This window comes from Tinamus guttatus, unplaced genomic scaffold (genome assembly GCF_059628265.1).
Source record: "Tinamus guttatus ecotype Peru unplaced genomic scaffold, ASM5962826v1 Tinamus_guttatus_pri_ptg000060l, whole genome shotgun sequence".
In the NCBI taxonomy this organism is placed as follows: domain Eukaryota; kingdom Metazoa; phylum Chordata; class Aves; order Tinamiformes; family Tinamidae; genus Tinamus; species Tinamus guttatus.
Genome location: NW_028288594.1, coordinates 8,652,806 through 8,680,802, shown reverse-complemented (window position 1 = coordinate 8,680,802; position 27,997 = coordinate 8,652,806). Strand labels below are relative to the sequence as shown.

At 46.5% G+C, this 27,997-nt stretch overlaps 1 protein-coding gene across 1 annotated transcript in view; it reads right to left on the bottom strand.

Moving 5' to 3' along the window:
- Positions 1-27,997, bottom strand: part of GLI2 (GLI family zinc finger 2) — a 171,577-nt gene that overhangs the window by 10,568 nt on the left and 133,012 nt on the right. The window contains exons 5-11 of the mRNA XM_088519571.1: positions 27,068-27,259; positions 16,245-16,446; positions 13,729-13,942; positions 11,915-12,028; positions 9,359-9,490; positions 5,710-5,859; positions 2,090-2,254 (exon numbers count right to left, since the gene is read on the bottom strand). Of these exons, the coding sequence (XP_088375697.1) occupies positions 2,090-2,254; positions 5,710-5,859; positions 9,359-9,490; positions 11,915-12,028; positions 13,729-13,942; positions 16,245-16,446; positions 27,068-27,259 (1,169 nt within the window). The remainder of the gene's footprint in view (positions 1-2,089; positions 2,255-5,709; positions 5,860-9,358; positions 9,491-11,914; positions 12,029-13,728; positions 13,943-16,244; positions 16,447-27,067; positions 27,260-27,997) is intronic.

The following is a 27,997-nucleotide window of genomic DNA, read 5'->3' as shown; positions in this document are numbered from 1 at the left end:
GCTCAGTTGGTCTGGTACAAGGCCACCACTAGTGGCTATGCCGCTTCTGCACCTGGAAAGGCTTTGGCATCCTCTGGGGGAAGCAACAGCAGAGCAATCTATATCTGTTATCTGAGTCTCTATTTTGTGGGACGCAGCCTCTGCCAAGTGCCAGAATATCAGATCAGCATCCACAACACATGAGGAGTTTGATGTTTCTGCTCCATAGCCTCACCTTCTTGCACAAGGAGCAGACTTTCAAGTGCGTCCAAGCTCTGCTCAGACGAAGGGAGGAGCCATCATCAACTTGGTGCAGCTCCTGATCTGGATCACTTGGTAAACTCAACTCATTCAAAGAAATGGCATTTAATAATGCAGCCAAATAAAACATTTCTCATCTAGCAACACGGGACACATGTTGTGCCAACAGAAGGCGAGGCTGTGTCTGCCCCAGGAGGGATCCTGGAACAGCTCTAGGAATCAGAACTCAAGTGATCTGTGGTGCAAAAATAGCTAGCACACTGCTTCAGCATGTTCAAACTGGCAAAGTAAGCTTCAGGATGAGAAAAATTTATTTGATGATACTTTTAATACAGTGTCCTGTACTGAAAATTGTACTAGAAGTCTTGATCCATCTGCATCAGGATCCTTAGGGATGGAAGAGAGGCACAAAATTGATTCAAGGACAGGGAAATAGTGCTGCAGCAGTGGGATACTTCAGTGGATTCTTCTAATGAGAGAGAAGATGGAGAGCAACTTAACACTGTTCTGTCATAGCAATAGTTAGAGACACTGGATCCAATGCTGAATGAAGGTAGAGGAGGCATCCAGGGCTGGAAAAAAGCAATTTCTAATATCATAAAGTTGTTTTTTGTTTTGGGGTTTTGTTTTTTCTTTTTTCTTTCTTTTTTTTTTCTCAGTGCGGGGGGGAATTAAGACAACCTACCTTTCTGAAGAAGAAACTGTAGTGAAGAATAGATGATGTTTTAGTCAAACACTGGTTATTTGAATAATAGCTTGCTCAGGGGATGAGAGATGAGACAGCACGTTATGTTGGTCCTTTCTAGCCTGAAGGTCTGCATGGCCCCGAACCCCAATTTACCCAGTGCCCATGCAGATCTAGGTTAATTTTAACCCATATCCTGGCTTGAAAGTGACCCAGTGGCAAAAGATATTCCCAGTATTTGCGCTCCTACCCAAAAAAATTCAATGAATGTTAGGATCATGGTCATTCATTGGGTCCTTTAGGTCACACAGCACAAAAGGGCATCTGAGGCTTTGAGTTCTTATTCTAAGTCAAGTGAAATCTATGAAGCCTTCTGAGCTCTGATTATCACTGACTGACACTATGCTAGAGATAGAAATATGCCCAACAAGCCCTTTGTAGACACAGCATCTCTTTAAAAAGCTGTCATCCGTGGCAAGTGCGTTCCATTTTCCAATAGTCTATATTTAACTGTTGCAAATTAGGCTGCAGACTGAATTCTTCACGGCTGCAAACATTATTAGAACTTCGGAGTGTTGTTTTTTCTTCCCCTGTCAGCTAATTAGCGGTAATATAAATTTCAATCGTCGGCCGCGGATGATTGCAACAGACCATCACATGCGTTACAATAAAGGCAATTTCCTCTGCTCCCCGACTACTAATAGTGGGTCTTAATTAGCCAAGGTTAACAAAGCATTGCATTGTGCTCTATCATTGTACATCAAACGATGGAGGGAATTCTACTTCCAGAGTGCTCGGATGCAGGGCTGCTGTTACACTACTGCAAGTCTGTGCCACAGCAGAAGTAAGTGCCACATGCACAAATGCACGATCCTATTTGCACTATTAAAAATTATAAATTTGGAAAGTGCTCACTCAAATTCCAAAGCCAATTAGAAAGTTTGCACACTTTAACATCTGTTTATAATTTCAAACATGGTTTTCATAAATATAAAGCTAATGTAGTCTGGCTCTCAAGCAAAATAAATCTCATTAAAAAATAAGAAAAACCTCTCATTACAGTAGGTTTCTTTTTACATGAGTCCAGTGTGTAAAGTGTATGTTTATTGTCAGCAAAATTTTTAAAAAAAGCCCTCCATTGAGCCTTGGTGAGCCCAGGCTTACCTCATTGGAATGTGTCCTGTTCTGGTGCTTGGCTCTGTCCGAGGCATTGGAAAAAGCTTTATTGCAGCCTTCATGTTCACAGACGTAGGGTTTTTCTCCAGTGTGGGACCTCAGGTGTGTCTTTAAGTTCTCCAGTCGAGAATAAGCTTTGGAGCAACCCTCAAACTAAAATTAAAAAGCATAAGAGGAGTGATTAATTAACCAGAAAAAACTGATTTCCCTCCTGCCTAAACCCTTCTCATCTGTTTCTCATTTTTCTTCCTTCCATTTAAAGGGCTTGTGTTTTAGGGAACAACATCCACTTTGTTGAGAGAACTTCCAACTTCCCTTCCTTAGGCAGGCTGAGAGTCTTAGGAGTGACTCATATTTAAGGTGGAGCTCCAGTTGGGTACCCAGCCTGATGTTTCACCAAGAGAGTGTTTTCTCAAGCAAGGTTCAAGTTGCACTCCTTCCCTGCTCCCAGGACTCTCCCTGTCCCTCCTGCCATCCATCTGCAGCATCTCCAGTTAAGACACTCTGAGATGGAGGCTCTCTCCTTCTTCCTTTCCTTCCCGGAGGACCAACTACTTCTAGACAGTTTGACTAGCCTTGCAACTCTGCCAGCTTCAGAGCTGGAAAGACCAGACCATTTTCTAAAACACAAGCAGAAATCTAGCAAGCTTTGAAGTTTCCCAAATTACAACTTGGGTCTACTCTCAGAGGATGCTGTGGTCAGACTGCCTAACATTACCAGTTTTAAAAACAAGACTCTCAATCTTGAAGACAGATGGATTTTTGGATGACACAACAGACCAGCAGCCTTCCCACTGGACGGAAACCAGCTGCCCACACAACGAGAAGGAGCAGCTCGGGAGACATGGTCAGACTCGGGGTGATGTCAGTCCTACCACCCTCAACTTCTGGCTGGGCTGGAGGTTTCTCTCCGCACCTGCCCTGTCTGTAGCATGGAAGGATTCCACCAGTCACTCAAAACAAGGAGACTGCCTTAAATGCTCTTTGACTAAATAAGTGGGAACTTACAAATATTGAAAGAAGTTCTAAAAAATGAAAGCATAAGCAAGGCTCCTTTTCAAATTCTGTCTTAATGCTGCATTCACTGTACACCTTATATTTCAACAGTTCAGTACACTTCAGCAAGTATGTAAGCTTGTATGTTACTGAGATCGCTTAAATCTCTCTGCAGATTCAGTCCCACCATGGCAGGACTTTCCATTGCTGTTTGCATCTTGGCCAAGGAAAAATCTGGCATCACAATAAGGCACGTCATGCCACAGATCAGCATCAGACCCCACTGTGGGCAGCTGAGTGGCCATGCATGACGGCGGGGTCTGGCCGCTTTGGCCAGAGATGGAGGGACATGATAGGGGCTGTATCTGCGTCCTCGCACTCCACAGGCATAGGAGGCAGCCCTGCTCTGACTGCACACTGGCAAGGAACAAAATAGGGCTCTCTGCCATATAGCTCTGTGGCCTAAGCAAAGAAAGGCCTATTGCCTTAAAGAAGTTCAAATGCCACAGGCCAGTACCTGCACAGACAGATCTCTTCTAAGTCCTCACACATTTCTCACCTGGGGACCTGAGCACAGGCTAACCACATAACCCAGGTAACTTTGCTGTGTTGGCCAACTGGAGGAGTAGGGACTGCTCAAGGTTGTCTTTAAAGCCCGGTACAGGGATGGTGCAAGGTAAACTTGCCCTGCCCTCTTGAAACACCTAAATCTCTTCAAGGACAGTGGGAACATTCTTCAACAGCTTAATCCTTCTCTAGGTGCAGGGTGGTACAATGAATTCACTTCCTCTTCCCCAATCAACTTGCATTAGCACATTTGGCCCACAAAGCATGCTGCAACTTTGAGGCAGCACAATAGATTCCCTTCTTCTCTTAGCCTGTGCACACAATCCTTTATAACTTGAGTTGCTTATGGTTACTAAAATACATCATTCCACTTGCTGGAAAACAAAGGGAACTCAGCACGAGGCAACTCATTTGTCCATTTTGGTTGTGCTGGATACTGACACAAAAATGCAGTTAGCAAGAGCAAAAGTACGAGGCCCCCTTTTCAAATAAGGGCTTCTCAGCAGAGCAGCCTGTGCCTGTTCAAAGTGGCTGTCCTCGGCGTTGCGCGTGCATTTGATCATGCCAGGGGGAGTTCTGGCTGTTGAAACAATCCCTGACCGGATCCCAGGCTGCATCTGTAGCTCTATGCGAACCGCAAAACTTCTTGTCTGAAACAAATGGTACTTTGAAAAATCACTGGCAGGCTTGAACCAGGAACGCTCTGGCAAAGCAGGGTGCCATGTGCACTGCTGCAGTGAGAAACCCGGGGTATGTTTGGCTTGGGCAGGGTTGCTGCGAGGCACCGCACAGAGCGGCTGCCGCTCTCCAGCAGGCAGAGGACGACCTGAGACTGCAAACGCAGCAGCCTTGTCCTTGCTCCAGCCTGGCACAACACAGAGTGCTTGAGAGAGGCAGCGCTGAGCAGCACTTTTTCCTGCTCAGGATGCATTCCCTGCTGCTTCTCACTTCAGCAGGGGGCTTGTGCTGCCTTCTGATTCCCGCTGCCTGCTCCTACAGTGCTGCAAGGGCAGGGCCAGCATTCCCCTTGCTGCTCCCCCGTGGCACACCGACAATCAATACTCCTTCAGACTCTTATGGAAGATTGGTAACAGGCTGAAACGGGGCAGGGTGCTTTAGAAGATTAAAACAAAGGATATGGCCCTGTGCCCCAGGGAGCTTACGCTCTAAATTAAATGAACACAGGCCTGGAAGATTGATAAGGGAGTCATGCAGCAAGAAAATCATACTTATCATAATATTTGTAAGCAGGAGCTGGGGCTGAACCGGGGAGGGAGCTGGGCTGGAAGTGACTAATGGAGCAGAAGAGGAGGAAGATACCGGAGGAGGGCTCAGACATCTGCCAAGCGTAAAGACAGACTAACTCCCAAGACTCCGGGGAGAGGAACAGCGTAATGTTCATGGTGGAGGAGGTACGAAGAACTGGCAGGAGGAGAAGGGTGGGGGCAGAAGATATCAAGAGACAGGGCTGGACCCCAGGGAGGAAAAAGGGCTGAAGTGCATGTGGGGAGAGGAAAGGCAGGAGGTGCTGGCCAAGCTTTCCAGGCTGGAGGGAGGCTTGTGCCCATGCACAGGAACGTGGCAGAGGGAAACTTGCAGCCCCACACAGGTATACTCAGTAGTGCTGAATAAAGGCTACCACCAAGGCTAGGTGGTCCCCACAGCGTGGGGTTTCTGGGTTTCTCACTTGGGTTCAGGAGACTAAATGGTCTGTATGTTTCCCTCTTTCACTTTAAGTAACTTGTCCAGAGTCACTCTGGATCTCTGTGGCAGAGCTGACCCTGGTTTCCCGAACAGTTTCCTCTAGTTTCATTCACTAACTCCTTAACCACTCTCCTCTTCAATCACTTCCAGTCTCACTAGGGCACAACCTCAGCTGCCTGCAGGTAACTAAAAACATGGAGAACTGGGTTACCCCTGAAGTGGGGCAGGCACCCAGAGAGAGCCCTGCTTGAAGCCTGTGTCTCAAGGCCCACGTGTGAGACCACCGAAGCCCAGTGTCCCCCCGCCAAGCCGAGATGTTCTGCGTGTGTCGCCCCGCTCACCGTGCACTTGTGCGGCTTCTCCCCGGTGTGCCTCCGCATGTGCACCACCAGCATGTACTGAGCCTTGAAGGGCTTCTGCTCCCGCGTGCAGTCCTGCCAGCGGCACACAAACTCCTTCTTCTCCCCGTGGATGTGGTCATTGTTGATGTGCTGCGAGGACAGAAGGGAGAAGGAGGTCACTCTCGGAGAGCTGACGCCAGCAGAGCACACCCAGCGCTCTGCAAAGGCAGCCGCTGCCTCCTGGGCACGCGTGCTCAGCCCTTGCACCTGTGTCACAGGTGCACAAGTAACACAAAGATCCTGGTGCACAGGGACACGCTAACCAGTGCTGTGCCGGTGGCATGTCCTGCAGGAGCGCGTGGCACCCAGCGCACCGGGCGGGTAGCTAAAAAGGGGAGATCTGTCCTAGATCCAGCAAAAGAGACGCAAACGCTGTGGTAGCAGGGGGAGAAGAGCCCCTTGGTGTCTTGCAAGACTGCTTGACACGACTGCTGGCGGCAGGAGGGAGAAGGACTCCGAGCAACATTACACCGGCATCATCAACAGCCGTTTTCACCCCCGTCAGGCCCTATCATATTTCGCTTATGCAGCTGAGGCCCTTTTTAGAACGCTGCCGAAGAAAAGTGGGATTCAGAGCCAGCTCGCAGGCCGGCCCGGCAGCATCCACCTGCCGTCGAGCGCCGGCGGCTGGCAGGAAATGACAGCATCCATGAGGTATGCGCTAAGGAAAACTCCGCGGCCTCAATTACTGCTAATTACTCAGGCCCATAAAATCCTTCGCCTGGGCGTTGAAAAGTCAGCACCAGGATGGTGCCTTCGGCCTCCCCATGAGGAAGACAAGGGTCTCTGGCAGCCCTGAGAAGATGAAACCTTGACGAGAATAAACAGAGTCCGAGAGCAGCACATGGGCAGTGCTGCTCCCACTGTGGCCTTGTCTCGCTCTGAATGGGGTCTCGCTGCCAAAAATAATGCCTGTCCTCGCTCTGGGGTTTTCAGCAGACATTCACCGACAGGAAATCCTAAAATAAACCACTTTGGGTTTGGGTTTTGTTTTGGCACTGAATTTTTTTTTCAGCCCTCGTCCTCCCCCTGCCGCCCCGCCGGTCCAGGCCAGGCACACACGTTGTCTCATGGGACCGAGACTTTGTCGGGGTAGTGGTGCAGCACCAGGACACACACACACTCGTCAAAACCAAGTGACCGGCCTTTGCAGTCTCACGCAAGGCCCGGGATCTGGCACCCACACAAGGGCCATCGCTCCCAGGACTGCGCTGAGCACCGCTGGGCAAACAGAGCGGGGCACTCGGGGCCACCTCCCCAGGGCTGGCTGGGTGTCCTGCGGGCCATGGCACGATGCAGGGAGCTCCACCCGTCCCGGGGACACCACGGCTGAGCACCAGGAGCCAGCGGGTGGTTACGGCATGCAGACTGGGGCTAAGGTGGGTTTTGGAGCTCAGCTGCCAACAATGTTGGTTTTATGATGTTGCACCGAGGGGAGATTTTAGCTTCAGCTGGCTGAAATCTGGTGAACCCCTCATGGGACCTCCAGGCATGTTATACCACATCCAGACCAGACTGGAAAGATAACTCTGCCGGCTCCTTTGGTGTGGGAATCTGACTCACACCCCAGACAGGGCAAAGCAGGGCTAGCACTGGGGCCGCACACGGTTTGCCCCTTAACCCAGTGTGAGCCAGAGGAAGGGTTGTCTTCACTCCTGCTCTCCCATAGACACACACTCCTCCCACAAGCACGTTGCTCACTACGTGTGCGGAACAGACCCTGCACGCCCAGCTACTTCTCCGTGCACATAAACAAGAGTTTTTCCATACGTGCTGGGACGTTACCTTTTCAGAAGGAGGCCCATGACATCTGTATTTCATTTAGATGTATATTTTGGGCATCCCGAATCCGCAACCCCATGTTGCTAGTAATCACAGTTCCGTTTTTATAACCTTCCAAATTTAGGAAAATCTTGGACATTTTGTCAAATATTTTTCTTTGGGTTTTCTCTGGAAATAAATTGTGCTGAGATGCATAGATCTGCCCTGCATTTTTCTCTGGGCTGAGTTAAAGCGATTTTCTTACATCTGAGAGAAAAACAGCAAAAATACTGCTGGACAAAATGTGAAACCGGCCCCTCCACCAGGACTGCTGTGGTTTAACTTCAATAAAGCAACATCCTGCGGTAGGCAACGTGCAGCCCATTGAACAGAATACGCAGTCTTAGCTTTTTAAACCCATCTCATGCATTTGGTCCTCAAAATGATTTCCAAGTCTCCCTACGCTCAGGATTTGTTAAATTGAACCAGCGACTTCTGGCAGCAGCTGGCAAGTGCTAGCCTTAGATTTAAGAGCAAACGCCCCAAACGGATCATTCTTTCTGGGCTAATATGTTTGGTGCAGAGCTTGGAAGAACAGAGATGGATGCCTGCTCGGTGGCCTCTAAACATGAACTACAGTAAAATGAAGATATATATATATATATATATATATACATATATATATATATAAGGTGAGAGCAGACATGAGCTTTGCAGTGTTTGAGAAAGAGGGTCTTTCTTATTTCAGACTCCAGCTCCTCATTGCTGTGTGTGTGTGTGTCCTTCACTATGGGCCACGGTACCAGTGAACCACATGGCGTGGGCTCTGGGGAGGTTTGACCCGAGCTACAGCAGGGCAGCCAAAGGCCAAAGAGAAAGCAAGAGATAGTGACTCCTGTCACAAAACTTGCTCAGCTTGGCATTTTGCTCATCCTTGACCCGCAGGGAGGATTGCTGAGGTTGGTGACTTCCCAGAGACCCTTGAACAGAGTATTACAGATCCACGCCGAGGTCTCGGAGGCGGCTGGGCTGGGGGAGGGAATGGGCTCAGGCACTGATCGCGTCCGAACTCTCAGATACGTGCTCCACGTTTGCACGGTCCATCAACCCCAGAAACTAAAGGAAACCAAATGACAAATCCCCAGGTGAATCAAAACACACTGAAGGTTCTTGGAATCAATCAGAACTGTAAATTGCAGTTTTGATACTGGTTTGGGGACATTACTAGGATTATGGAAAGGTTATTTTTCAACCCACTTTCTGTATTTTCTGCCCTGCTGGAGGCACTGGAACATGTCTCTAACCTCTAGAAGTACCCTATTTCTGACCCTGCAGACAGGAGGGATGAGCAGGGCAGGCTGACAGCCCCTAGGTGATATGGCCCAAAGGCTCATGCCAGGGCAGTGTAAAAGGCTTTTGTGGCCTGGCCAAGAACTGAGGACTGCCTGGTCACTCCGGCTTGTGTGGGTATGTGAGGGGGCTCAGTGGCCAAAGAAGTGCGAAGGGCTCAGCCTCTCGTCCCCAGTTTCCAACTAGGCTCCTTGCATGGAGTCCTTTTCTATTGGGTTATGCACAAGGGAGACCAAAACTGCAGCCTCAGCAGCTGAGATGAGAACAAAATCAAATAATCTATGAGAGGCTTCCTAAGCCTAAACTCCTCGGGGAACAGCGACCTGCTTTGGCAGTGTTTACACACCGTATCTCTGATTTGCACCTTTAGTGGCTCCCAGAGTGAGCTCCGGCTGCACAGCAGCTAGTGATAAAAAATGAAGACAAGTGCACAGAAATCCAGATTTATTGCTGGGGTTTCCTCCCAACCATTACTCACATGGACGAGCTGCTCTTGAGTGTCATATTCCTTTGTGCACCCTTCCCAGTGACAGTTGGTCTCATAAATAACCTCTGGCTCCTGTTTACATTCATCCTTATCTAGATCTTCTTTCAGGTCTGTCAGATGCTCCTGCAACACACAACAGCACATTGTATAAGGTGAGCTTGTTTCCTCCTTGAATTCCTCCGTCACCCAGAGATTACAGGGCAGGTATCAACCGATCACAAAAGTGTGCTCAGGGCGGCAATATAACATCCTTGATTACAGTGAACTAATGAGTTCCAGAGCTTTGGAAGAGAAGCATCAGGGCTAATGACAAGACATGAAACCTGCCCAAGCCACGGCGGCAGTGGTGCCTGGCTCCAGCCTGGTCACGGGCAGACACAGGGAGGACTCCGGGAGATGCCGTCCAGAAAACAGGAAAAAGCTGCCTTTTGAAGTCCCATTTTGTTCTTTGCTGGAACAAAACTTCTGAGCTGGGTGGAGTGGGGAAGCACAAGCATGAAGAAAGCCCAGAGCAGACAGAGTTTGGTGGTTAAACTTAACCTGACATCTTTTAATAAGCAAGAAAACATGCCTAGGACTTGCCCAGTGGTTTGCAAGTGCAGGGTGCTCCATAGGGACAAACCAGAGAGCCCTCAAGGCCCTCTGAGATTGGTGCATTTGGCAAAGACCACATGATGAGCAGCCTGCAGAGCAGAGCTCGATGCAAAGAAAGATGTGCTGTATGAAGGTTCAACAATTTTCATTAACCAGCTCATGATATGCCAGATGTGACTTTTCAATTCAACAGTTTGGATATAAAGAGATTTGTTTTAATTAGCTCTTAATTAAAAAAAAAAAAAAAAAGGTGTCTCCTGGGACAAGAAATTGTAGTGATTTAAGGATGATTTTCTGGAGATTCAAAGTATATCAGAGTCCGAGAAAGTTCAAACAGAACTTTCCTGAAGCTCCTACATGGTGGAGCTGTGAACATTACTTCTGATGAAATGTTTCTCTCCACACAAAGTCTGGTCTCTGGAAAACTACAGTTTTCTACTAAAAAGTTTATTTTGCCAATGTTTTCTATCTAAAAAAAAAAAAAAAAAAAAAAAGAATTGAAACATTTTATTTGCAGAAGAGAATTAAAATGTTCCACATCTGGCTAGTTCGTGTTAATCTGAATCTGTACTGGAGCTGCTGTGGTGGTACAAGAGTGCTGCCATTACTCAGGTGAGCTGAAGAGCAGACTACACTGCTATATTCAGTCTTTTACCCTGTGCTCTCACCGAAGAACAGACTGTGTCTTACAAGGTACTTTCCAACAACATCTTCAGTCAACACAGAAATGCTGCGAGACGTGAAGCCTACACTCCCCTTTTGGTACTACTCCACAAATAGCATTAGGCACTATTAGACAGCCAGCAGACATTTTCTTGTCCTTAATTTCCCCTCGTTATTCCAATCAAATCTCCTTGCACTGCTTTAGGTTATTCCCCCCTTTTGGCCCTTATTTCACATAAATTACAGAGGCCGGGCTGTGCAGGTGGCCCAGGCTGTTGCTGCTGCACAAGCATTCCCTGCTGCTGGGCATGCACCTCTCCAAATCCGTGCACAGAAAAGGAGGACCAAGGCCATCAAGCCATTCCTCCCATAGCTCCTGTGCTGTGGATACTCGAGAAAGCAGGTGACAGCTTTCAGAATTATTTTTTTTTCAACTGCTACAAGAAATGAACATGTGGCAATATTAGCCTGGGTAGTGGCCAGATTGGTTTTTCAGGGCATGTGTGTTTGCAGCTCTGCAGAGCTGCACTGCTAAACTCAAAGCTCCAGAGAGATGCCTCTTTGCCCTAATCGTGCTGACTACAGCATGTTTATCTTTCCCTGATATGCTATCTTCATCAATTTTACCAGCCCCCTGATGACTGCACATGTTGCTGTCCCCATGCATCATGCTGAGACCTGCTCCTGAACCAGGGCAGGAAGAGGAATTTGTCATCAACTCTTCCATTCGCTTGACAATAACATGGCCTAATATTTCATGAAAATGAAGTGCCCAGAGCACTCCTGATAGTTTACAGTTGTGATAAAGGACGGTCAGATGGATACTGTCAGCCATTAAACAGTTTGCGATCACAGAGCTCCAGAAAGAAAGCAAAGGCCTTTGGGCCTTTCTTGGTGTCAATGTTGTGTCACCGGTGTAAAGAATTTTGTTAGCAGCAATTCCTTGTTGAATCAAGAAATCCTTTTTTTTTTTGCAAGCTTTTTACCTACATACAAGATTCCCTTGCAATCTACGTTTGCTCTGAGACACCAGCACTGCTTGCTTTGCAGTGTAGAAAAGCTCACATGTCATTTTTAAAGTTGTCACACTCGAAATATTCCCTTTTCCTTTCTGTCTTTCCAAGCACCCACTGAATGCTGCCCTCACCCACTGAAGCTCTCCCCTATACCTTGGCAGGGCTTCCCAGACCAAGAGACTCTTGCCTGCCCTGCAGGCATGGATTCCTTGCTCCCAAGTGCAGCAAAACTTATTCCTGAAGTCCACAGCATGACTTGCTCCAAAAACATTACCTGTGTGGTTGGGGACACTGGTGGCAAGCCCTCAACTTCAGTCTTGACTTTGCTGCGCTTGTTAATCACGGGGTTGACTGTGCTGCTCACGGCTGACTCGCTGCTCTGCTTGCTCTAGGAAAGAAAAACCAGGAGAGAAGTGGCACCAGGGTTTGGGGTAAGGGATTCACTGCAGCCCACATCATCGTTAGGAGTTCACAAAAAAACAGCCAAAAATGAGCTCCCAGAGTGGCAAAGGGGAATGGTGCACTGCTGGCCCGGGGTCTGAGGCAAAAGCCAGTCCATGTCTGGGACATGTGCCTAGGGGACAAATGTGCCCCAGATTTGTGCACGGCAGAGAGAGGGCTAGAAAGCCAAGAACAAAGGACATGAGCAGCCTTGGCGTGCTCAGCAGCGCGCTTTGCCTCTCAGCTTCTCCTCCTTCCAGAGCCACCCAGTCCCTGTCAAATTCATCAAAATATTATGCAAGCCCCACCCAGGCCATGACTGTGTTTCTCAATGTGCTTGAAATGACCTGCTGAGAAACTGAACACCGGCAGGAGAGGAGGGTTCTGGTTACATGTGAGGGCTCCTTCATGCTGGGTGCAGGAAAGGGTATGTGTATTTTGCTAAGCTCTTAAAAAATGAGAACCACTTCAAGAGAAAAAAACATTCAATTATATGTGCATAAAAATTGGAACATTAACATTTTAAATCTGTTCTCATTAATTGATCAAGATTGCTCGTGCAAGTTATTAAACAGAGGCAAAACTCCTGCCAGCCACATTATTTTGGTAGCCAGTTTGTGAGAAGAAAACAAAAACCAATCAATCAAATAGCCTTCAATAACAAACAGTTTGCAGTGCAGCAGTCATGAGTAACCCTAAAACAACAAAGCAGTCTGAAAAGTTCAGTATAATACAACTAAAACAACAACTTGAAATGGATGTGAAATGAGCTGAAGTAAGTCTTTTGGGAGAAAAGCAATTGCAATTTAAACTTCCAAGGAAAGAAAATGGGAGGAAAATTGATTAGACATATTCACTAACTCTCAGAGTGTGTGTGTGTATGTGCATGCATGTATGTGTGCGAATGCACAAGTATATGCATGGATATATCCAAGGTTTCAAACAAATGTAGCATTTCTAATTTTCCAAACCCAGCTTCTTGTTTTGCAAAACTTAATAGTAAAAACCGTCAATCAGGATATTATGAGGGAGAAAGTCATTTGACAATGTGATTACTGAAAAATAAGGAATGGTACTTGAAATGCTTAGAGGACTCAGGTAGGACACAATGATTTGTTAATGAGGAAAGGAATAAGGTGTTTTAAAATGACCAATATGGTTTACATCAGCAGGAAAAAAGAAAGGACTGATTGGTGAATGAACTGACTAAGCTTGATTCACAGTGCTTGGGTGCTTATCTAGCAAAACACTTCAGCCTGTGCTCAATCCCATTGATTTCAATAGTACTTAACATGTGTTCAAGGAGATTTGCTGCCTGAGATGATCCTGCACACCATGTTAAGTGCTTTGACAGACCAAAGACTTTGTTTTTTGCACAGATATGTACACGTGTGTGTTCAAGAAAGGGCATAACATTTGTCTTTTACAAATCCAAAAATGTTTTGTCGGGATGAAGGAAATGTGACGTGAAGAGAGAACATGAATAAAAAGACAGTTAAACTATGGGCAAAACCAGAGAAAGTTCAGCCACCAACAAAGGCAGCCCCCACCCCACGGCGAGCCCATCTCTGTTCCCATGCAGGCTGTGCCCAGGGATGTGCGCGGCACACCGGGCAGTCCCAGCGCGCGCCCGCGGCCGGCCCGCACCTGACTGGAGTCGGAGACGCAGTTGCTGTTGCTGCTGATCTGGGCTGCTGGCGGGTTGACCGAGATGACGGCCATGTGCTGCCGCGGAGGGAACGTCGGAGACGGCTGGATCAGAGGGGGAGTGTGTCCAAAGGCCGAGCTCAGGCCTCTCTGCTGGTTCAGGATTTGCTGGTACGTCACTGGGTTAATGGGGTGAGGAAAGCTAAACGCGGGGCTGCAACAGGGAGAGGAGGAAAAATGAGGAGTTATTTTAAACAATGTTTATCACACTGGCTAGTGATTGATTTCAAGTTTGGCCAGGATGTCCTGGGGACTCCAGGACACAGAGTGCAATACACCAGCAAGATGCCTTTAATATCACGATAGCCTGACAGTCTCTTTTCATGCAAAGATGGGATTTGTCTCATGCACACTTCAGCAAACTTGTGAATCACTTGGACCCACATGTTAGACTGATGGTAATTTTTTTTGCTTCCAATGGTTAAAACCACCCAGATCTCCTGTCAGAAAGTGCAGAATAGGGACCAGCATCCTGTTCCACAACCCCCATGGCTCCAGGTCCCCCCAGGCAGGCCTACTTTGCAGACTCTTCAGGTTAGGGTTATGCTACCTCCAACATAAAAATGCATCGTCTGGCTCACCTGGCACAGAACACAGCAGGGATGAATAACCATCAATTTAACATATTCCAAAACAGGCATTTTACTCTGAATTCAGGTGAGCAGAGTGCTGGCTCAGGGAACCACTAAAATTTGTCACCCTTCATATGTAGGTCACCAGTCCGGCTCCTATCTAGATCAGTGGTGACCAGAAACATGATCAACTCTTGGTGGCTTGGGCACAAACCAAAGACAACAGGCTCAAGCCGGGATGAGACAGATCGTGGCATTAAGGTAAAGCACAAGTTACTGTGAGAAGGGTTCTAACTCCCAGGAGCAGCTTCTCCTCACAGAGAAACCCTGAAGATGTGAGTATGCTTTGCTCCCTTTACTCTACACGTGACATACACAGACTATAGACTCTCAGCCCTAAAATTGACTATTTGGCACCTCTAAAACTCAGCTGCTGTGAACCCTTATCTTCACGGTGTTTTCTCATGTCACTAGGACTGCTTACAGTGTAAGTGCCCAAAAAACAGGGCCAAAATTAACAATACGCTCCATCTTCAATTCTGTTTTAAGAGAAAATACTTATTGCTGATGACCATACAATTAGTATTTCTATTCCTAACCAGACAACGAGAACTTCAAGACAACTAAAAGAATAAGGAGCAAAAAATCACTCCAACTTTAAGGAGCTCTGGAGGTTAAATACATGCTGCAGTAGAAGGAGATCTGAGCACAGGCTGTTGCACATCTACAGTCTGGGTCTGAAGGGGTAAGAACACGTCCTGCCAGTTTAATTCCTGTCAGAAATGCATTGTTTAAATAATAAAAGTCTTTTCACCCCAAATTGCTAACAGTCATCCTGGACTTACATACGTGACGCATTTTACAATAGTTGACGTTTAAGATGTACCTTTAGAACACAACAAATAGTTTCAAATTCATTATTATCATTTTATTACACCCTTAGAGGCCTCCAGTTGCCCATTAGGTCAGAATCTGTACTTTACGGAGACGTTAAAAATACCAGTTTCTAGCCTAAAGAACCTGAAATCTCAGTACGAGATGAGATGCCACAAATGTGCCCAGTTAAGGACAGAGACAACAGGGGAACAAAAATGTGATTACCAGATAGGAAGTAAAAATTTCTTTAAAACATTATGTTAGATACTACAGTCAATTTCTAAATGATGATGCAGATAAAGCAACTGATAAATTAACATAACAATTACCAATAGAAATGTCTCTGTTTTCCCCTCAAAATTCTAGGAGTTCATGATCTTTATAAGACCTTGCTCTTCAAAAACAGTGTAAATTATAACTAACACATTTAACTGTTAAGCAATAAAAAGAATAATAACATTATGAAACTTGGGTTAAGCAATCATGTATAAATTGACAACAGTGAACTGCCTAATATAAGTGCTTTTTAATTAAGATTTGAGCAAAATTTTACTCAAGAGCTTTTTTTTTTTTTTTTAAATATGCTTTTAGAATTCAGCTCTTAAATCCATCCCAGCAACAATTTATTTTTCACAAATGTGGCCAATGATTTGGACAATACTTTGGGGCAATCTCTTAAATCAGAGGATTTATCAGCTGAACCATTTATAGAGAGCATTTTATTAGATGAACTTCATCTACATTTCTGCTTGTGAGGAGACTTGACTATTGTCTAATTATGAGAAGCCTGGTAATCCGTATTTCCATCCAGAAAAAAAAAAGATTCTCTGAAGTACTCTTCCATATGCATAGTACCATAAAACCAGATGGAGGGCTTTGGTTTAATACGTGACACAATCTGAGTGTACAAAATCAGAGGTTTCAGAGATGGGGCAGAGAACAAATGTTTTCCTTTGTGGAGTTTTGGTCGTGCTGGCGAGGTGATCGTGGCTGCTGCAAAAGCTTTACCTTATTGTCCCCGCAGACAAATGGCCGTAGGAGCCGCTTGCTGCAGAACTGCTCCTGGAGTTATTAATATAGGCCACGAGCGAGTTTGGGGACGTCCTGATCATCGTCTGAAGATCGATGCTGGCATCGGAGAGCGGGGAGATGGAGAGGGCTCGCTTCCGGCTTAATCTCGGAGTCACCCGTGGGCTTGAAAATCGTGACACTGTAGGAAAGAGAGGGGGAAAGAAAAGCACGAGCTTTGTCATGTCATCAGCGTGGTGGCTTGGCTCCCGCGAGGGGTGATGCCGACCGCATCGGGCAGCTTAGGAAGAGGGAGTGGAGCAGGGACCAGCTGCCCTTTCATCAGAGATTTCCTCTCTGGGCTGCGCTGAGTGACATGGGTCAGGCTGTACCGACACTCACCTGCTCCGTGCTCCTTGGAGGATAAACACAGGGCTGTCAATCACCCCCTTTCACCAGCACTAAATTAATTTAAAAGGGAAGAAGCCCCCGCAGACTCCTGTGAGCGCGGCGGCTCTCGCAGACTCGGTGGCGAGAGGAGCGGGGCCGCGGTGCAGGGCCCGCGTGTGAGCACTCGTGCGCGGCCGAGGCGGAAATGAGACGGCGCGAGCGCAGCGTTCGCCATCCAATTAACCACGCGGCGAGGCCCCCGCAGCCCCTACAGCAAATTAAGAGTTTTAAGAAAACCAATTTGGCAGCCCAGGCACAAAGTTCAAGCTCTTCCCCTCCAAAGGGATCGGATGGTGCCTGGACCCTATTAACAACTGTCAATCAGGCGGGCATGAAGTCATTTCCAACTCTGCCTGTCCTGTTTGTGCATCGCAAACATACAGCAAATTACTACGGCACTAATTTGGCCTCCCCCTGCATTTCAGCATGGCTAACTGGAACAACTGACTTCACCGAGGGGAAATTCTGCCCCGGCTTAAGGCACCTGCAAGCCAGCAGGATGGCACAACCTGGGGTTCATATCACTATGATGTTCCCTGATATTACAGCATCGGATCCAAAGCCTGCCTGAGCCCTAGTCCTGTTTGGATCTGCTTGTCTCTCCAAAGTATTGACAGCAGCTGTCATGTAATGGGTCATTAAAAAAAAAAAAATCTAAGGGTAAAATCTTCCACTTGGCCATTCATTCCCCTGCTGTTCCACGCTAGGCTCCCGGTGATCCACCCGAGTGTCCAGAGCACTCAAGTTCCCAAGCTCCTTCCCTCGGTGAGCTCTGCACTGTGTCACCACCCGGTTTTTCCAGGGACGATCTCCTGGGAAAGCTGCCTTGCAGAGCTGTTGTAGATATACTCTATTAAAGACTGTGAATTAACTAGCACCTTCCCAAGAGGGCAACACGAGCTCCTTTTCCCTAGATGGTTATCACATCACATATCACCGAACACGAGCCCAGCACTTTGCAAGCGAATGAGCTTCCTGTCCCGCAGACAGTGCCAACACGAGACAGCGTGAATGGGATGTACAAGGAGGTAAAATACATCCTGCTGGCGTGACCAATTAGTTCCTCCATTTGTGTTGGCTTGCTGAAATTTGTGTCAACATTTCCCTGAGCCTGGTGGCTGGATTTCAGTCTCCTAGTGTCCATGACTCATCCGTGTACTGAAGGGCTCCATCATTACCATGTCTGAGTACAGCTTAATTAATGGGGTTTAGTATCACTGTTGCCTTGCTGCCCGTAATGTCCTTTACTGCACTCGTTAAATGACTTGCCCAAGGTCAAGCTGGAAGTCCAAGGCTAAGTTAACACTTGAACCAAGCACTCTTGTGACTACTGTCCTGTATCTAAAAGGCTTCAAGAGCTGCTAGCTTCCATGCCTTTACTGCAAGACCAACACTACTGGGAATTTCTCCTAAAAATCAGGGTGTTGCCTATGCACCGAACACTTCTTTTCTTACAGTATTTTGTATAATAACTGCATTTTGCAGTCTCACAGGGCAGGGAGAACCCTGAACACATGACTTGGAAGACTCCTGAAGCAAACAGCAAACACAAGGGAGCAGACAACCGTCTGTTAAAAAAAAATGGAAAAGCTCTCCAGACTGTTAACCCTGTCCCATAATTTGTAGGGGCTGAACTCACATTTTTCTAATGCTTGAGGTTTGCAGTTTCCAGTCCCGCTCTGCTGTGGTAAGTGGCACTTCTCTTGGGAGCTCGGAAAGGAGCAGCAGTTTTGCAGAGGCATTATGGAAGCAAAAACACAAGGAGCAAATGGACTCCCTAAGCAAAGGCTGGCCTTGCCTAAAGGCTCAACTGGAGTATTCCCAAATTTACCACCTGGTTCAGGAAACAAAGCAACTCAAAGTTTAAAAATTCAGTTTAGCTCTGATTTGGGTCCATATCATAATACCGAAAACTGTGCCCTCTCTATAACATATTAATGTATTTGATTCTAAGCAATTAAATTTGCCTTTTTGTTTACCCTGGCCAAAAGGCATCTTGATCCAGTACATGGGCAAGGCCCGCGGAGACCTGGGTCTTGTTCCCTGTCCTCCTCAGACATATGACCTTGAATAAGTTGCATCTAGTTTCTGGGTCTAGCAATCTATTTAGACAAGTTACTTGAGACAGAGTTTGTGTCTTACTCTGTACATACTGTGCCTCATACGATGGGGCTCCATCATAGCTGGGTTGTCAGTGTTTTCCATTCTACAATTAATATACATCTTTCCAGCTACAGATATTGTTTTCTGCATTTGCATTCCCACAGTCTCCTCCTTTTCTAACAGAAGGAAGCAGGCCAGATTTGACAGTCATATTTATCTCTGTTACTCCTACACCTCAAGGGAGATCTGTTTATTAATGTGCCACTTCCCTTGATAAATTACTAAATAGAAAGAAAAGCCTTGTACTCATTTCTTGCTGTTCTTCCAATGATTTATGTCTACCGTGCTGGTTCAGCCATTGGTCGTCATTAATTTGCAGGGGGAAAGAAGTCCTCATGTCCAACAGAAACCTTGATTTTACTGGTGCAGCCAACGTGGGCATCCTTCCCCAGTGCATACAAGTACATAATTTTTTCCCCATGTAAAACTCTGCTGGAAGCTGTCAGATTTGCAAGCTGGCCTGGGACTCTTCCAGCACGAAACAAGTAACACGCGTGGCGTTAGTGTCCGCTCTAATTTAGATCTTCCCAATACCATGGGCTATATGAAATGCCTGATAGCAGCTCCAATAGGCTGGGCTTATGTTTTACACAATGGCCTTGGCTCAGGTGGGTTTTCAGAGAAAGATACGACCCAAAATTGTGCTATGGATGAACAATTCCTCTTTCTTCATAGGAGGTCTGCATAAAGTGCTCAGGAAAGAAAAGTAAAATGAGTTTAACTACACAAAGAAGCAGTCACTAGTGCTTTTAGGAAGAGATACATTTTTGAAAACTATTACTCAAAAGTGGATAAACAGCACTGGAATCATTCTCAATAATAAAACTGACCTGATTTAATCCCCTGATTGAGGCTACCAAGCACTAACATTAAATGATAACAGGCAGCAGCAAGGACAAATATTAGCGTGGCCGCAACCGCAGCAAGGTTTTCAATATGGGTCAACTGATGGTCACTTGAATGTCTAGGCAAAGCCCTCTATTGCCTAAGGCCCAACGATGTTTCAAAGGAGAAACCACACACAACTTTGTAAAGTGAATGTGCCCAGACATGCAAGTGTCTGCAGGACCCTTTTTTTTAGAGAGGGAGAAAGGCAGAGAGATGGAGACCTCAGGAGGATTTACCACCATAACTCCCCTTTCTCACTTTCCTTTCAGAAATGCTGACTTACCAAAATGAGCAGGGCTGGTTTTAAGACCTTTTTGGTGTTTGGAAAAAATGTTGGGAGAACAGTTTCCAAATAGTCCAAGTATTCCCTTCAGCAGTCTTGAAAGAAAAAAAAATCTGGTATTTCTCTGATGGTGTTCTAAAAGATGTTTTGTTTCAAAACCTACAGTCATTCTAAGTTAAAAATATAATCTGGAAAAATCAGAAATTGAAATGAAAACATGAACTCATTTAAAAGAATTATTTCCATTCATCTACCAGTACTTCAGTTTGTAAAAATAACTTTTTCTCCGCCTCCATCTGAAATGGAGACCTTTTTCAGTCTCTTTACCTTCAATAATACTGAGAGATGAGAAAACTTTTTCTCATCCGTGTCCAGAAAGAAGTGACCGGCCCAGGACAATACAGAAAAAGAAAAGTACAACTAGACAACGCGGCGAGAGACTTCATCTTGTTGTCTCTTGTGTTTTCAATGGCATTTCCAGCACACCCAGGGTGGGTGTTCCTGTATCAGTTTGCTCTGCTATTTCTATCTCACTTTGAGTGAACACCTATTAAAGTTAGTGGATGCTTTCCACTGACTTCAAAGGAATTTGGAGCATGGAATAAATGTGAATTTAAAAGCTCATCTACAGATAGCCGTGTTTGAGAGTTTTCATCTTTATTTTTAAACTTTTTCCTTCTCACTTGGAAAACATGCTACAATATCTATGCAGTCAGTTTTGGAAATACTAATGCCTTGGACTAGATGTATTGATTTATGCAGTTTGTATTAAAAGAATCAGCTCTGAATGAGGAAGACCAATTTTTTTTTTCAAGGGATAAAAATATCTGCTGAGAATTCAAACCTGTTTCAGGTTTCCAGCAACAGAAATAAGTTGGGCCTGAAAGGAGGCACAAGAAATTTCAAGCCAAAACACTGTCTCCTTCTCCCTACACTCTCAAATTTAGAAGCAGAGGGAAATGCAGATGTGAATTGGCAAAAGGAGGAGGAGTGCGGCAAATCCCAAATGAGCCCCAAGCTCTGGCCATCGGCTTTGGAGTCGTGGATGGCAGGCAACGTAAGTTAATGAAAGTTTTACCATACACTCTTGGCCCCTCCTGCCTCTCTTTGTAGGAAGTCAATTTTTGGTGGATTTTACTGTGTTTTACATGGAACGTGCTGGTCTTTTCATACCAATCCATAGGCAGAACCAGATATTCTGGCTATCATGGGCCCAGCTCTTCATGACGGAGAATAAAGGTAACTCATATATTTTAAAAACCTTTATAAACTGCCTGGAGCAACTTTTCAAAAGAGAAAGCATGCCTTTACAATGACATTATCTTTGCAAGTTAAACATAAATGCTGCAGCTCTCAACTGAACGCCATTTCTCTGCTGGAAGGTTTTAAATATCTCATTTCTAAATTAGCAAGGATTCAGGGCTGAACCTGTAAGTGACACCGGCCACGTCTGCCAAACGTCCCAACCTAGTCCTCCAGCCCGCCTGGAGCTGGGAAGAAATTCTGCATTTCTTAGTAAAAAAGGAAACATTTCCCTGGCAGTTTCATACAGTGTCTACAAATTATCACACAAATAAGTTACTTGGAACCCGGGTTTTTCTTCCTAAATTTAGATTTATCCACAACAGGCCAGCGAAAAGCCGAAGGTTCGGTCTGCCTGTGGTCTTACTCATGTTGCTGTTTCCAGCACTGTTGCGCCGAAGGGCCTGACCATGTCTGGATCTGGTGTGGGAGACAGCAGCAGGGGTCCCGTTTGGGCCACTTTGCTGTTCTCTGCAGCTGTGGGACATCAGAGGGGGACAACACAGGGGGAGATTTCAGGCCTCTGTATCACATTAGGAACGGCGGCAGCACAGCCCTTCTGCAGAGAAACCCAAACACTCAGCTAGGAGACCCTCCAGGACTGTCCTTTCGTATTGAGCCTGACCAGGAATTTCAGGCCCTGTCTTGACAGAGACGTTGCTGAAGAACATTGCAGGAATCTGCCCTGAAAGGCCAAGCCCCATCGCACACGAGCTGCGGATGCCTCACCCCCTGCTTCCACGGCGGAGCTTCCCTGCGTCCCCTGGCCAAGCTCCAACACTAAGACAATGTTAGCAACACGGCCACTCACCGGCAGCTCAGAGCACATCCCACCCAAAGCACACAGACCTATCCCCCTCTTCCTGGGAACAGCTCAAACCCAAGAGCAGCAGACACAGCATGAAAAGCACAGGATGATTCCCTCACTGAAGAGCAGCCGCAGTGAGTTACAAACAATCTTAGCACAACCTCATTCCTTATTCCTCTCTCCCTTTCTGTAGCGGCAACACACGTCTTGCTCAGACTGCAGCAGATGCTGGACATTTGTTCTGGCACCAGACACTGTCCTGGGACCCTTCTTTCTTCACTCCCTGGGGCCTGATCAACTTCACAGTTCAAGGAATACTAATGCTTCCCCCAAATCCTTGCTGAAAGACAAGGCTGCATTCTTCTACTCCCAACCCACACGGTTACTGTTTAGACGACCCAACTTGCATATGTAAATTGAATTCTTTAGAAACCAGAGTGCAGCAGGATTCCAGACAGAGCGCTTATGGGATGCTCTGGGACGTTTTCTCTATTCTGCACATATTTTTCTGGGGAGAAAAACAGAATTTCTGGCTAGAACTGGGTGGGAAATGGTTTCCCATTCTCTGAAACTTTTCTGAGATTTCAGCAATTTTCCATTCTGTACTGGGACAAAGAAAACAACAACAAAAAAAGATCTTTCAGAATTTTTAAGGAAGAGACTACAGGGCGCGCCGTCTGTCCAGAGTAGCCAACAGCTGGCTCATGTAGAGAAGTCATGTGTGATCCAACAAATTCAGACTGCAAATCTTGAGCTGCTAGTCCCTCAAGTCCCAAGCAAAGGACTTATTTTCCAGGCCACCGTGAGGCTGGTTTCCTTCATTCTCTCTTGACAGACTGGAGACACTTCATATACACCCACTGGAGGAAAGTCCTGAACTCACCTCTCACACGTGCCTGCTAACTGCAGTAACACTGACCTACACTGTCAGCCCTGATGTTTATTAAATGATTTACTTGAAGTAGAAAGGCTCAAAGAACAGTGACTGAGAGAGGCCACTGATGGCAGAATCACTGACTTAGGGGAAATGAGTCCTACTTGATCTTTTGCCCACATCCCAGGAACTGCTCCAGCCATTGGCCTGTTTAGCTATCCTGGGCTGAATAAAGCTCTTTTTTAGCTGAACTACTATTATTGAGTCAAGAGATTATTCATTTCTGAAGCTTTTTTTTTTTTTTTTAAAGAATACATCTTCACTATTCAACAAGAAACAAGGCAGGAATCCCCCTCCCAAGCTCCAGTGTTGGATTACGTGCTATTACAGCACTGTAGGGTGATCCTAGCTTAATTACTGCTGCTTGTAACTGTAAAGGTGCACAAACACATCATGTCCTGAGGGACTATCTTTGTGCTGTGCTGCTAGGACATAACTTCAACTCAAGATTTTTTCTCCCATGCCCTCACTCAGCATGGGCAACTGAATTGCAGCTTTGGCACTGTGCAGAGAGAAGCGATGGATTTAAAGACAAGCTTTTCCTCCAGCCCCAGTCATGACAGTCTTTATTCAGAAGATCTGAGTCTTGTCCCTAGAGCTGCCACTGCTCCAATAATAGATCATTTGATGCCTTTCTCTTAAATGTCTCTGTGGGTGGAATATCTTTGCTTTGCACAGTACTTTGAGATAATCTGATGTACAGGGCTCATCACTGAGTCAAGCTGAATTCCTTCCTCTCAAGAGCAGATGGTGCTCCCTGAAGGGTTGAGGGTAATGACAAAAGCCACTGTACTTAAAAAAAAAAAAAAAAAAAACATCTGGATACACTGAATACACTCAGAGAGCAGCAATCGCCTCCAGGTTCATCTGCACTTTCCACCAATCTTTTACTGGAAGTCAGCTGCCCACCGTGCAACCAGTCACCTAGGGTAATCCACCATACAGCACTCGCACCAAGGACAGAAATGCAGAAGGACGGCATGAAACAAGGCAGCCATCTCAAGGGTTATTTAGTTTTCACTGGCACTGGCCCTAAGACCCAAGCTGTTCAGTGCGTAAAACTCATATCTCATCTCCATTAGTAGTTTAACTACTGATATAGCTGCCCAGTGAAAACCCTGCTGAAGAGACTTAGCCTAGGTCAGTCACCATTTAGGACCTGACACAGTATTGGTACAAACAAGTCCCAGCACACCCCTACTGCTATTCATGACTCTAGAATCACAGACAACAGGAGGCATGAAGGGATTCTCCAAGAGATACAATGAGGGCAACCAAAAGGGCCAAAGTAAGCATGGGAGAATCATTATATGCAGTGTCTTGGGCTCCCATGTGAACCTGCTTGGTGGGGACATGACACTGAATAGCCCAAATTTTTTAATACACGCCTATCTGTCTTTTTCATTTCCCAGTGTGTGATGGCGCTGTGTGTGGTTTAACAGTCGTTGTGCTCCCTGCAAGAACTACCTGCATTTCAGCAACTGTTAAAACGATCCTTTTTGTAAATTTCTTAAGTTCTGGATCTCTCTGGGAAGAAAACAGCTCTCTGACTGAAAGACGCTATGTGCCAGTGACTCACTGGTGTTTTACGCATGCCATAGATATCTCATCTCAGAAAGGCACTACAGAGGAAGTTTTATTAAATTATCCATCCAACTATTTACTTACACCCCAGTGATTTAAATCATTGATATAACTTCCTTAACAGAACAGGGGAGGACAATCCTTCAGCCAGAGTTTCAGAGCCAACCCTTTTACTCCCAGCCTTTGCAGTACATTATTCTCTCTTTATGAACAGCACTGACACTGGGCCTCTATTATCAGCCAGGCTGATAAAGTAGAGATAACACATCAAACCCAGCAGCAAAATCCTGAACTATGTAATGCAGCTCAATGCCTCAGGGTCCAGACCTGACATTAGGAAACACTAAAACAGAAAACAGCAGGGCTTAAGTTCCACTGACTTCAAACATGATTTTAAATGCTGCACTGGACCAGGGCCGGACACAGGACCTGCCTGGGGGAGGGCAGGAAGATCAAGCAGAGGAGCCACACGATTACAGCATGAACCCCGGACCGCTGGGCAAAACCAAACATGAAGGCCAGAGGCTTGCAGCAGGCTGTGCTCCTTTTCACATCCTTAACAACTAACCTTCTGATAGCTCCAGTTACATCTTCGTGATGTTTAAATGTTTTCATCTCGCTAAGAGCACGTGAAGGCCCAGAAAAGGCTTTCCAGTTACACATCAACAAAGTTTTACTAAACGATCAAATGCTTGGCGAGCCCTTGCTCTCCGCATGAGTAATGGTTACGAGCGTGCCTGCCCGTAACTGGGACCTTTCTAATGTGATTTACTTCAGCGCTGTTTCAGGAGAAGCCAAGTAGAAAGAGAGTCTTCTGCCAAGGAGAAGATCTCAGAAGACTTCAGATAAAGACCGACGTTCAAAAAACTAGAGGACGGGCATCCTGGTGTGCTGAGAGCCAGCCTGCGCTCGCACGAAAACAGTTGTGTTTTCTTCCCTTGCTGGCTGTTTATCTGGCACTTCAGCGAGGCACTGCTGGTCAGAGATGGACTAATAAGGAGGCAAGGAGGAAGGAGTCTTGGTCAAGAGCCTGAGGAGAACTTGGCAGAGACGATCTGCACCCATCTACTATAACCCACAGCGATTAACTCCTCAGAGGAGCAAAAAAAAGGCAGACTTACTGAACAGCTGCTTTTTAGCAGAGAAAACCTAAACATATTTTGGATATTCGAGGCAAGATACTACCAAAAAAAAAAAAAAGTCCTCTGCATTTTAGACTAGAATATAGGTTCCTGGTCAATCTAAGAAGTCATGGCAGAAAATGACTATTCAGGTAAAACTTCTGCAGCGGCTGCAGACAAAAATTTGTTTTTTATTTAGGAATATCTATAAGTTTCTATCACTGAACAACTAGAGAAACTTTTATCATTCTAAAGCAGTCACTTTATGAAGTACCAAGACCACAAAGTCTTTCATCTTAAAAGCTCAACAACAGAAGCTTTGGAGCAGTAACAAAATGATACAGATCTCCACTTTGAAAATCACCACTGTCCACAGACAAATGCTAAGGTAGCCCAGGAACCAGAAGCTGGGATGTGAAGGTCCAACTGAGACTCTTCTATTTTGCAGCAGAAATAAAGCCCAAGATGCCCTCTGTAATATTTGCTCAAACTCAGTTCTTACAAGACTTAAACTGAAAGAAATTTCTAAAAATCATCTGAATATCTCAAATACTCTACATAAATAGTACCAATCACAGCAGGGCAGTGGTCAGGCTGCAGGGGTGAATCAACATTGCAAGTTCTAACATGCTTTTGTTTCTTCTTAGTTTAGCCAAGAGCCATAATTTTCTGGGTTTGTAATGTCTGATATTAGTATAAATACAACATTCCTGCAATTTTTTCTTCCCTGAAGCACTGACATCCTCTCCACTGGAGCTCCCCATTAGTGTTATTTTTTCTCCTTTCGGGATTTGTTTTACAGTTGCTCTAAGAGATCCCAACCAAGACCAGGGTCTGTTGTACCGAGCCCAGTTACATGTGTAACACATGAGACAGCCAGTGCTTGCCCCAGATGGGAACCAGTCTAAATAACAAGGCAGACTGGGTGGGATAGGAAACAGAAGCGGAGCAGAAGAACTTGCCTCCAGGCACCCTCCCTGTCACCCCTGGCCACGGGACCACGATGGGAGCAACGCCCTACCCGCCACACCAGGCTGTCCCCTGGGCACGCAGCAGCCTCGCTGTCCTCCCAAAAAGGCCACAACGTATATATTTTAAATTAGGTATGTTATATATATGGAACAAGTCAGTCAATTTAGCCAAAAATGAGAGTGCATTGCTCAGGAGTTGCAGCAGGAAGGAGTAACCACATGCAGCAACCTCTGCTTGGACAACAGCCATGTCTGCCCCCAGCTGCCCGCACCAGCGCGTGTGAGCCACCCACGAGCCAGAGGTGCCCGCCGTACTCACCGTCCACGGGGCTGAGGTAATCATGGAGGTGCGCGCTGCCGGCTGCTCCCCCGCTCTGCATCAGGAGGTCCCCGTACGGGTTCGGGTGGCTCGCCATGAGCGTCATTTGGTGGTAGTAGTCGGCGGGGTTGGCCCCCGGCGGCGGCGGGGGCAACCCGAACAGGCCTCGCTCCTTCAGGTGCTCGTGAGCCACTGCAGAAGCCGCGAGCGAGGAGAGAAACATGGGGAGAGCGTTGAAAGGGCAGGCGAACGCTCGGCGCCGACGTTGGCGTCCCCGTCTCTCCCCCCGCGCCCCCCACGAGCCCTCTCCCGACGGCCCCGTTAGCGTTTCGTGACGCGCGCTTGGGCGTGTTTCTGTGGACAAAAGAAGCGAAGCTGGGGCCTCTGCATTCCTCCATTTCCGCAAATTTATAAACAATCTCTCATTCCCCCTTCTAATAATCCTTCCGTACGGACACAGGCTTCACCTCGGGGAGGGGGAAGAGGGCCCAATCAGCCAGCAGCAGTAACCCTGTCACCATTAACATCCCTGCCTATTAGGAAAGAAAGACAAATGCAACCCAGTTCCCGATAGCGGCGCAGGGAAATTAAAGCCAAGGTCTAATGCATAGACCTAGGTTTAGCGTCTGGCAGCATAAAACCATTTTGGCTGCCAAAGCCAATTACATTCACTTTCTCCCAGCTGTAATTTTTCAAACCTGCCTCCCCCACCCGCTCACCCCCATTAACTTATTTACCACAGCCCTTTAAAATAATAATAATAATAAAAAAATGCAACCCAAAACACAATGCCTCTTTTAATACCAAACAATGAAGCTCGCTTTGAAACGGAGGCCGGGGGAGCGCGTACACACGCAACACTCCAACCTCTGCTGCATGTGGTGGGGAACTTGAACGCTTGCCCTGGTGTGGCCGTAAGGAGGAACCACC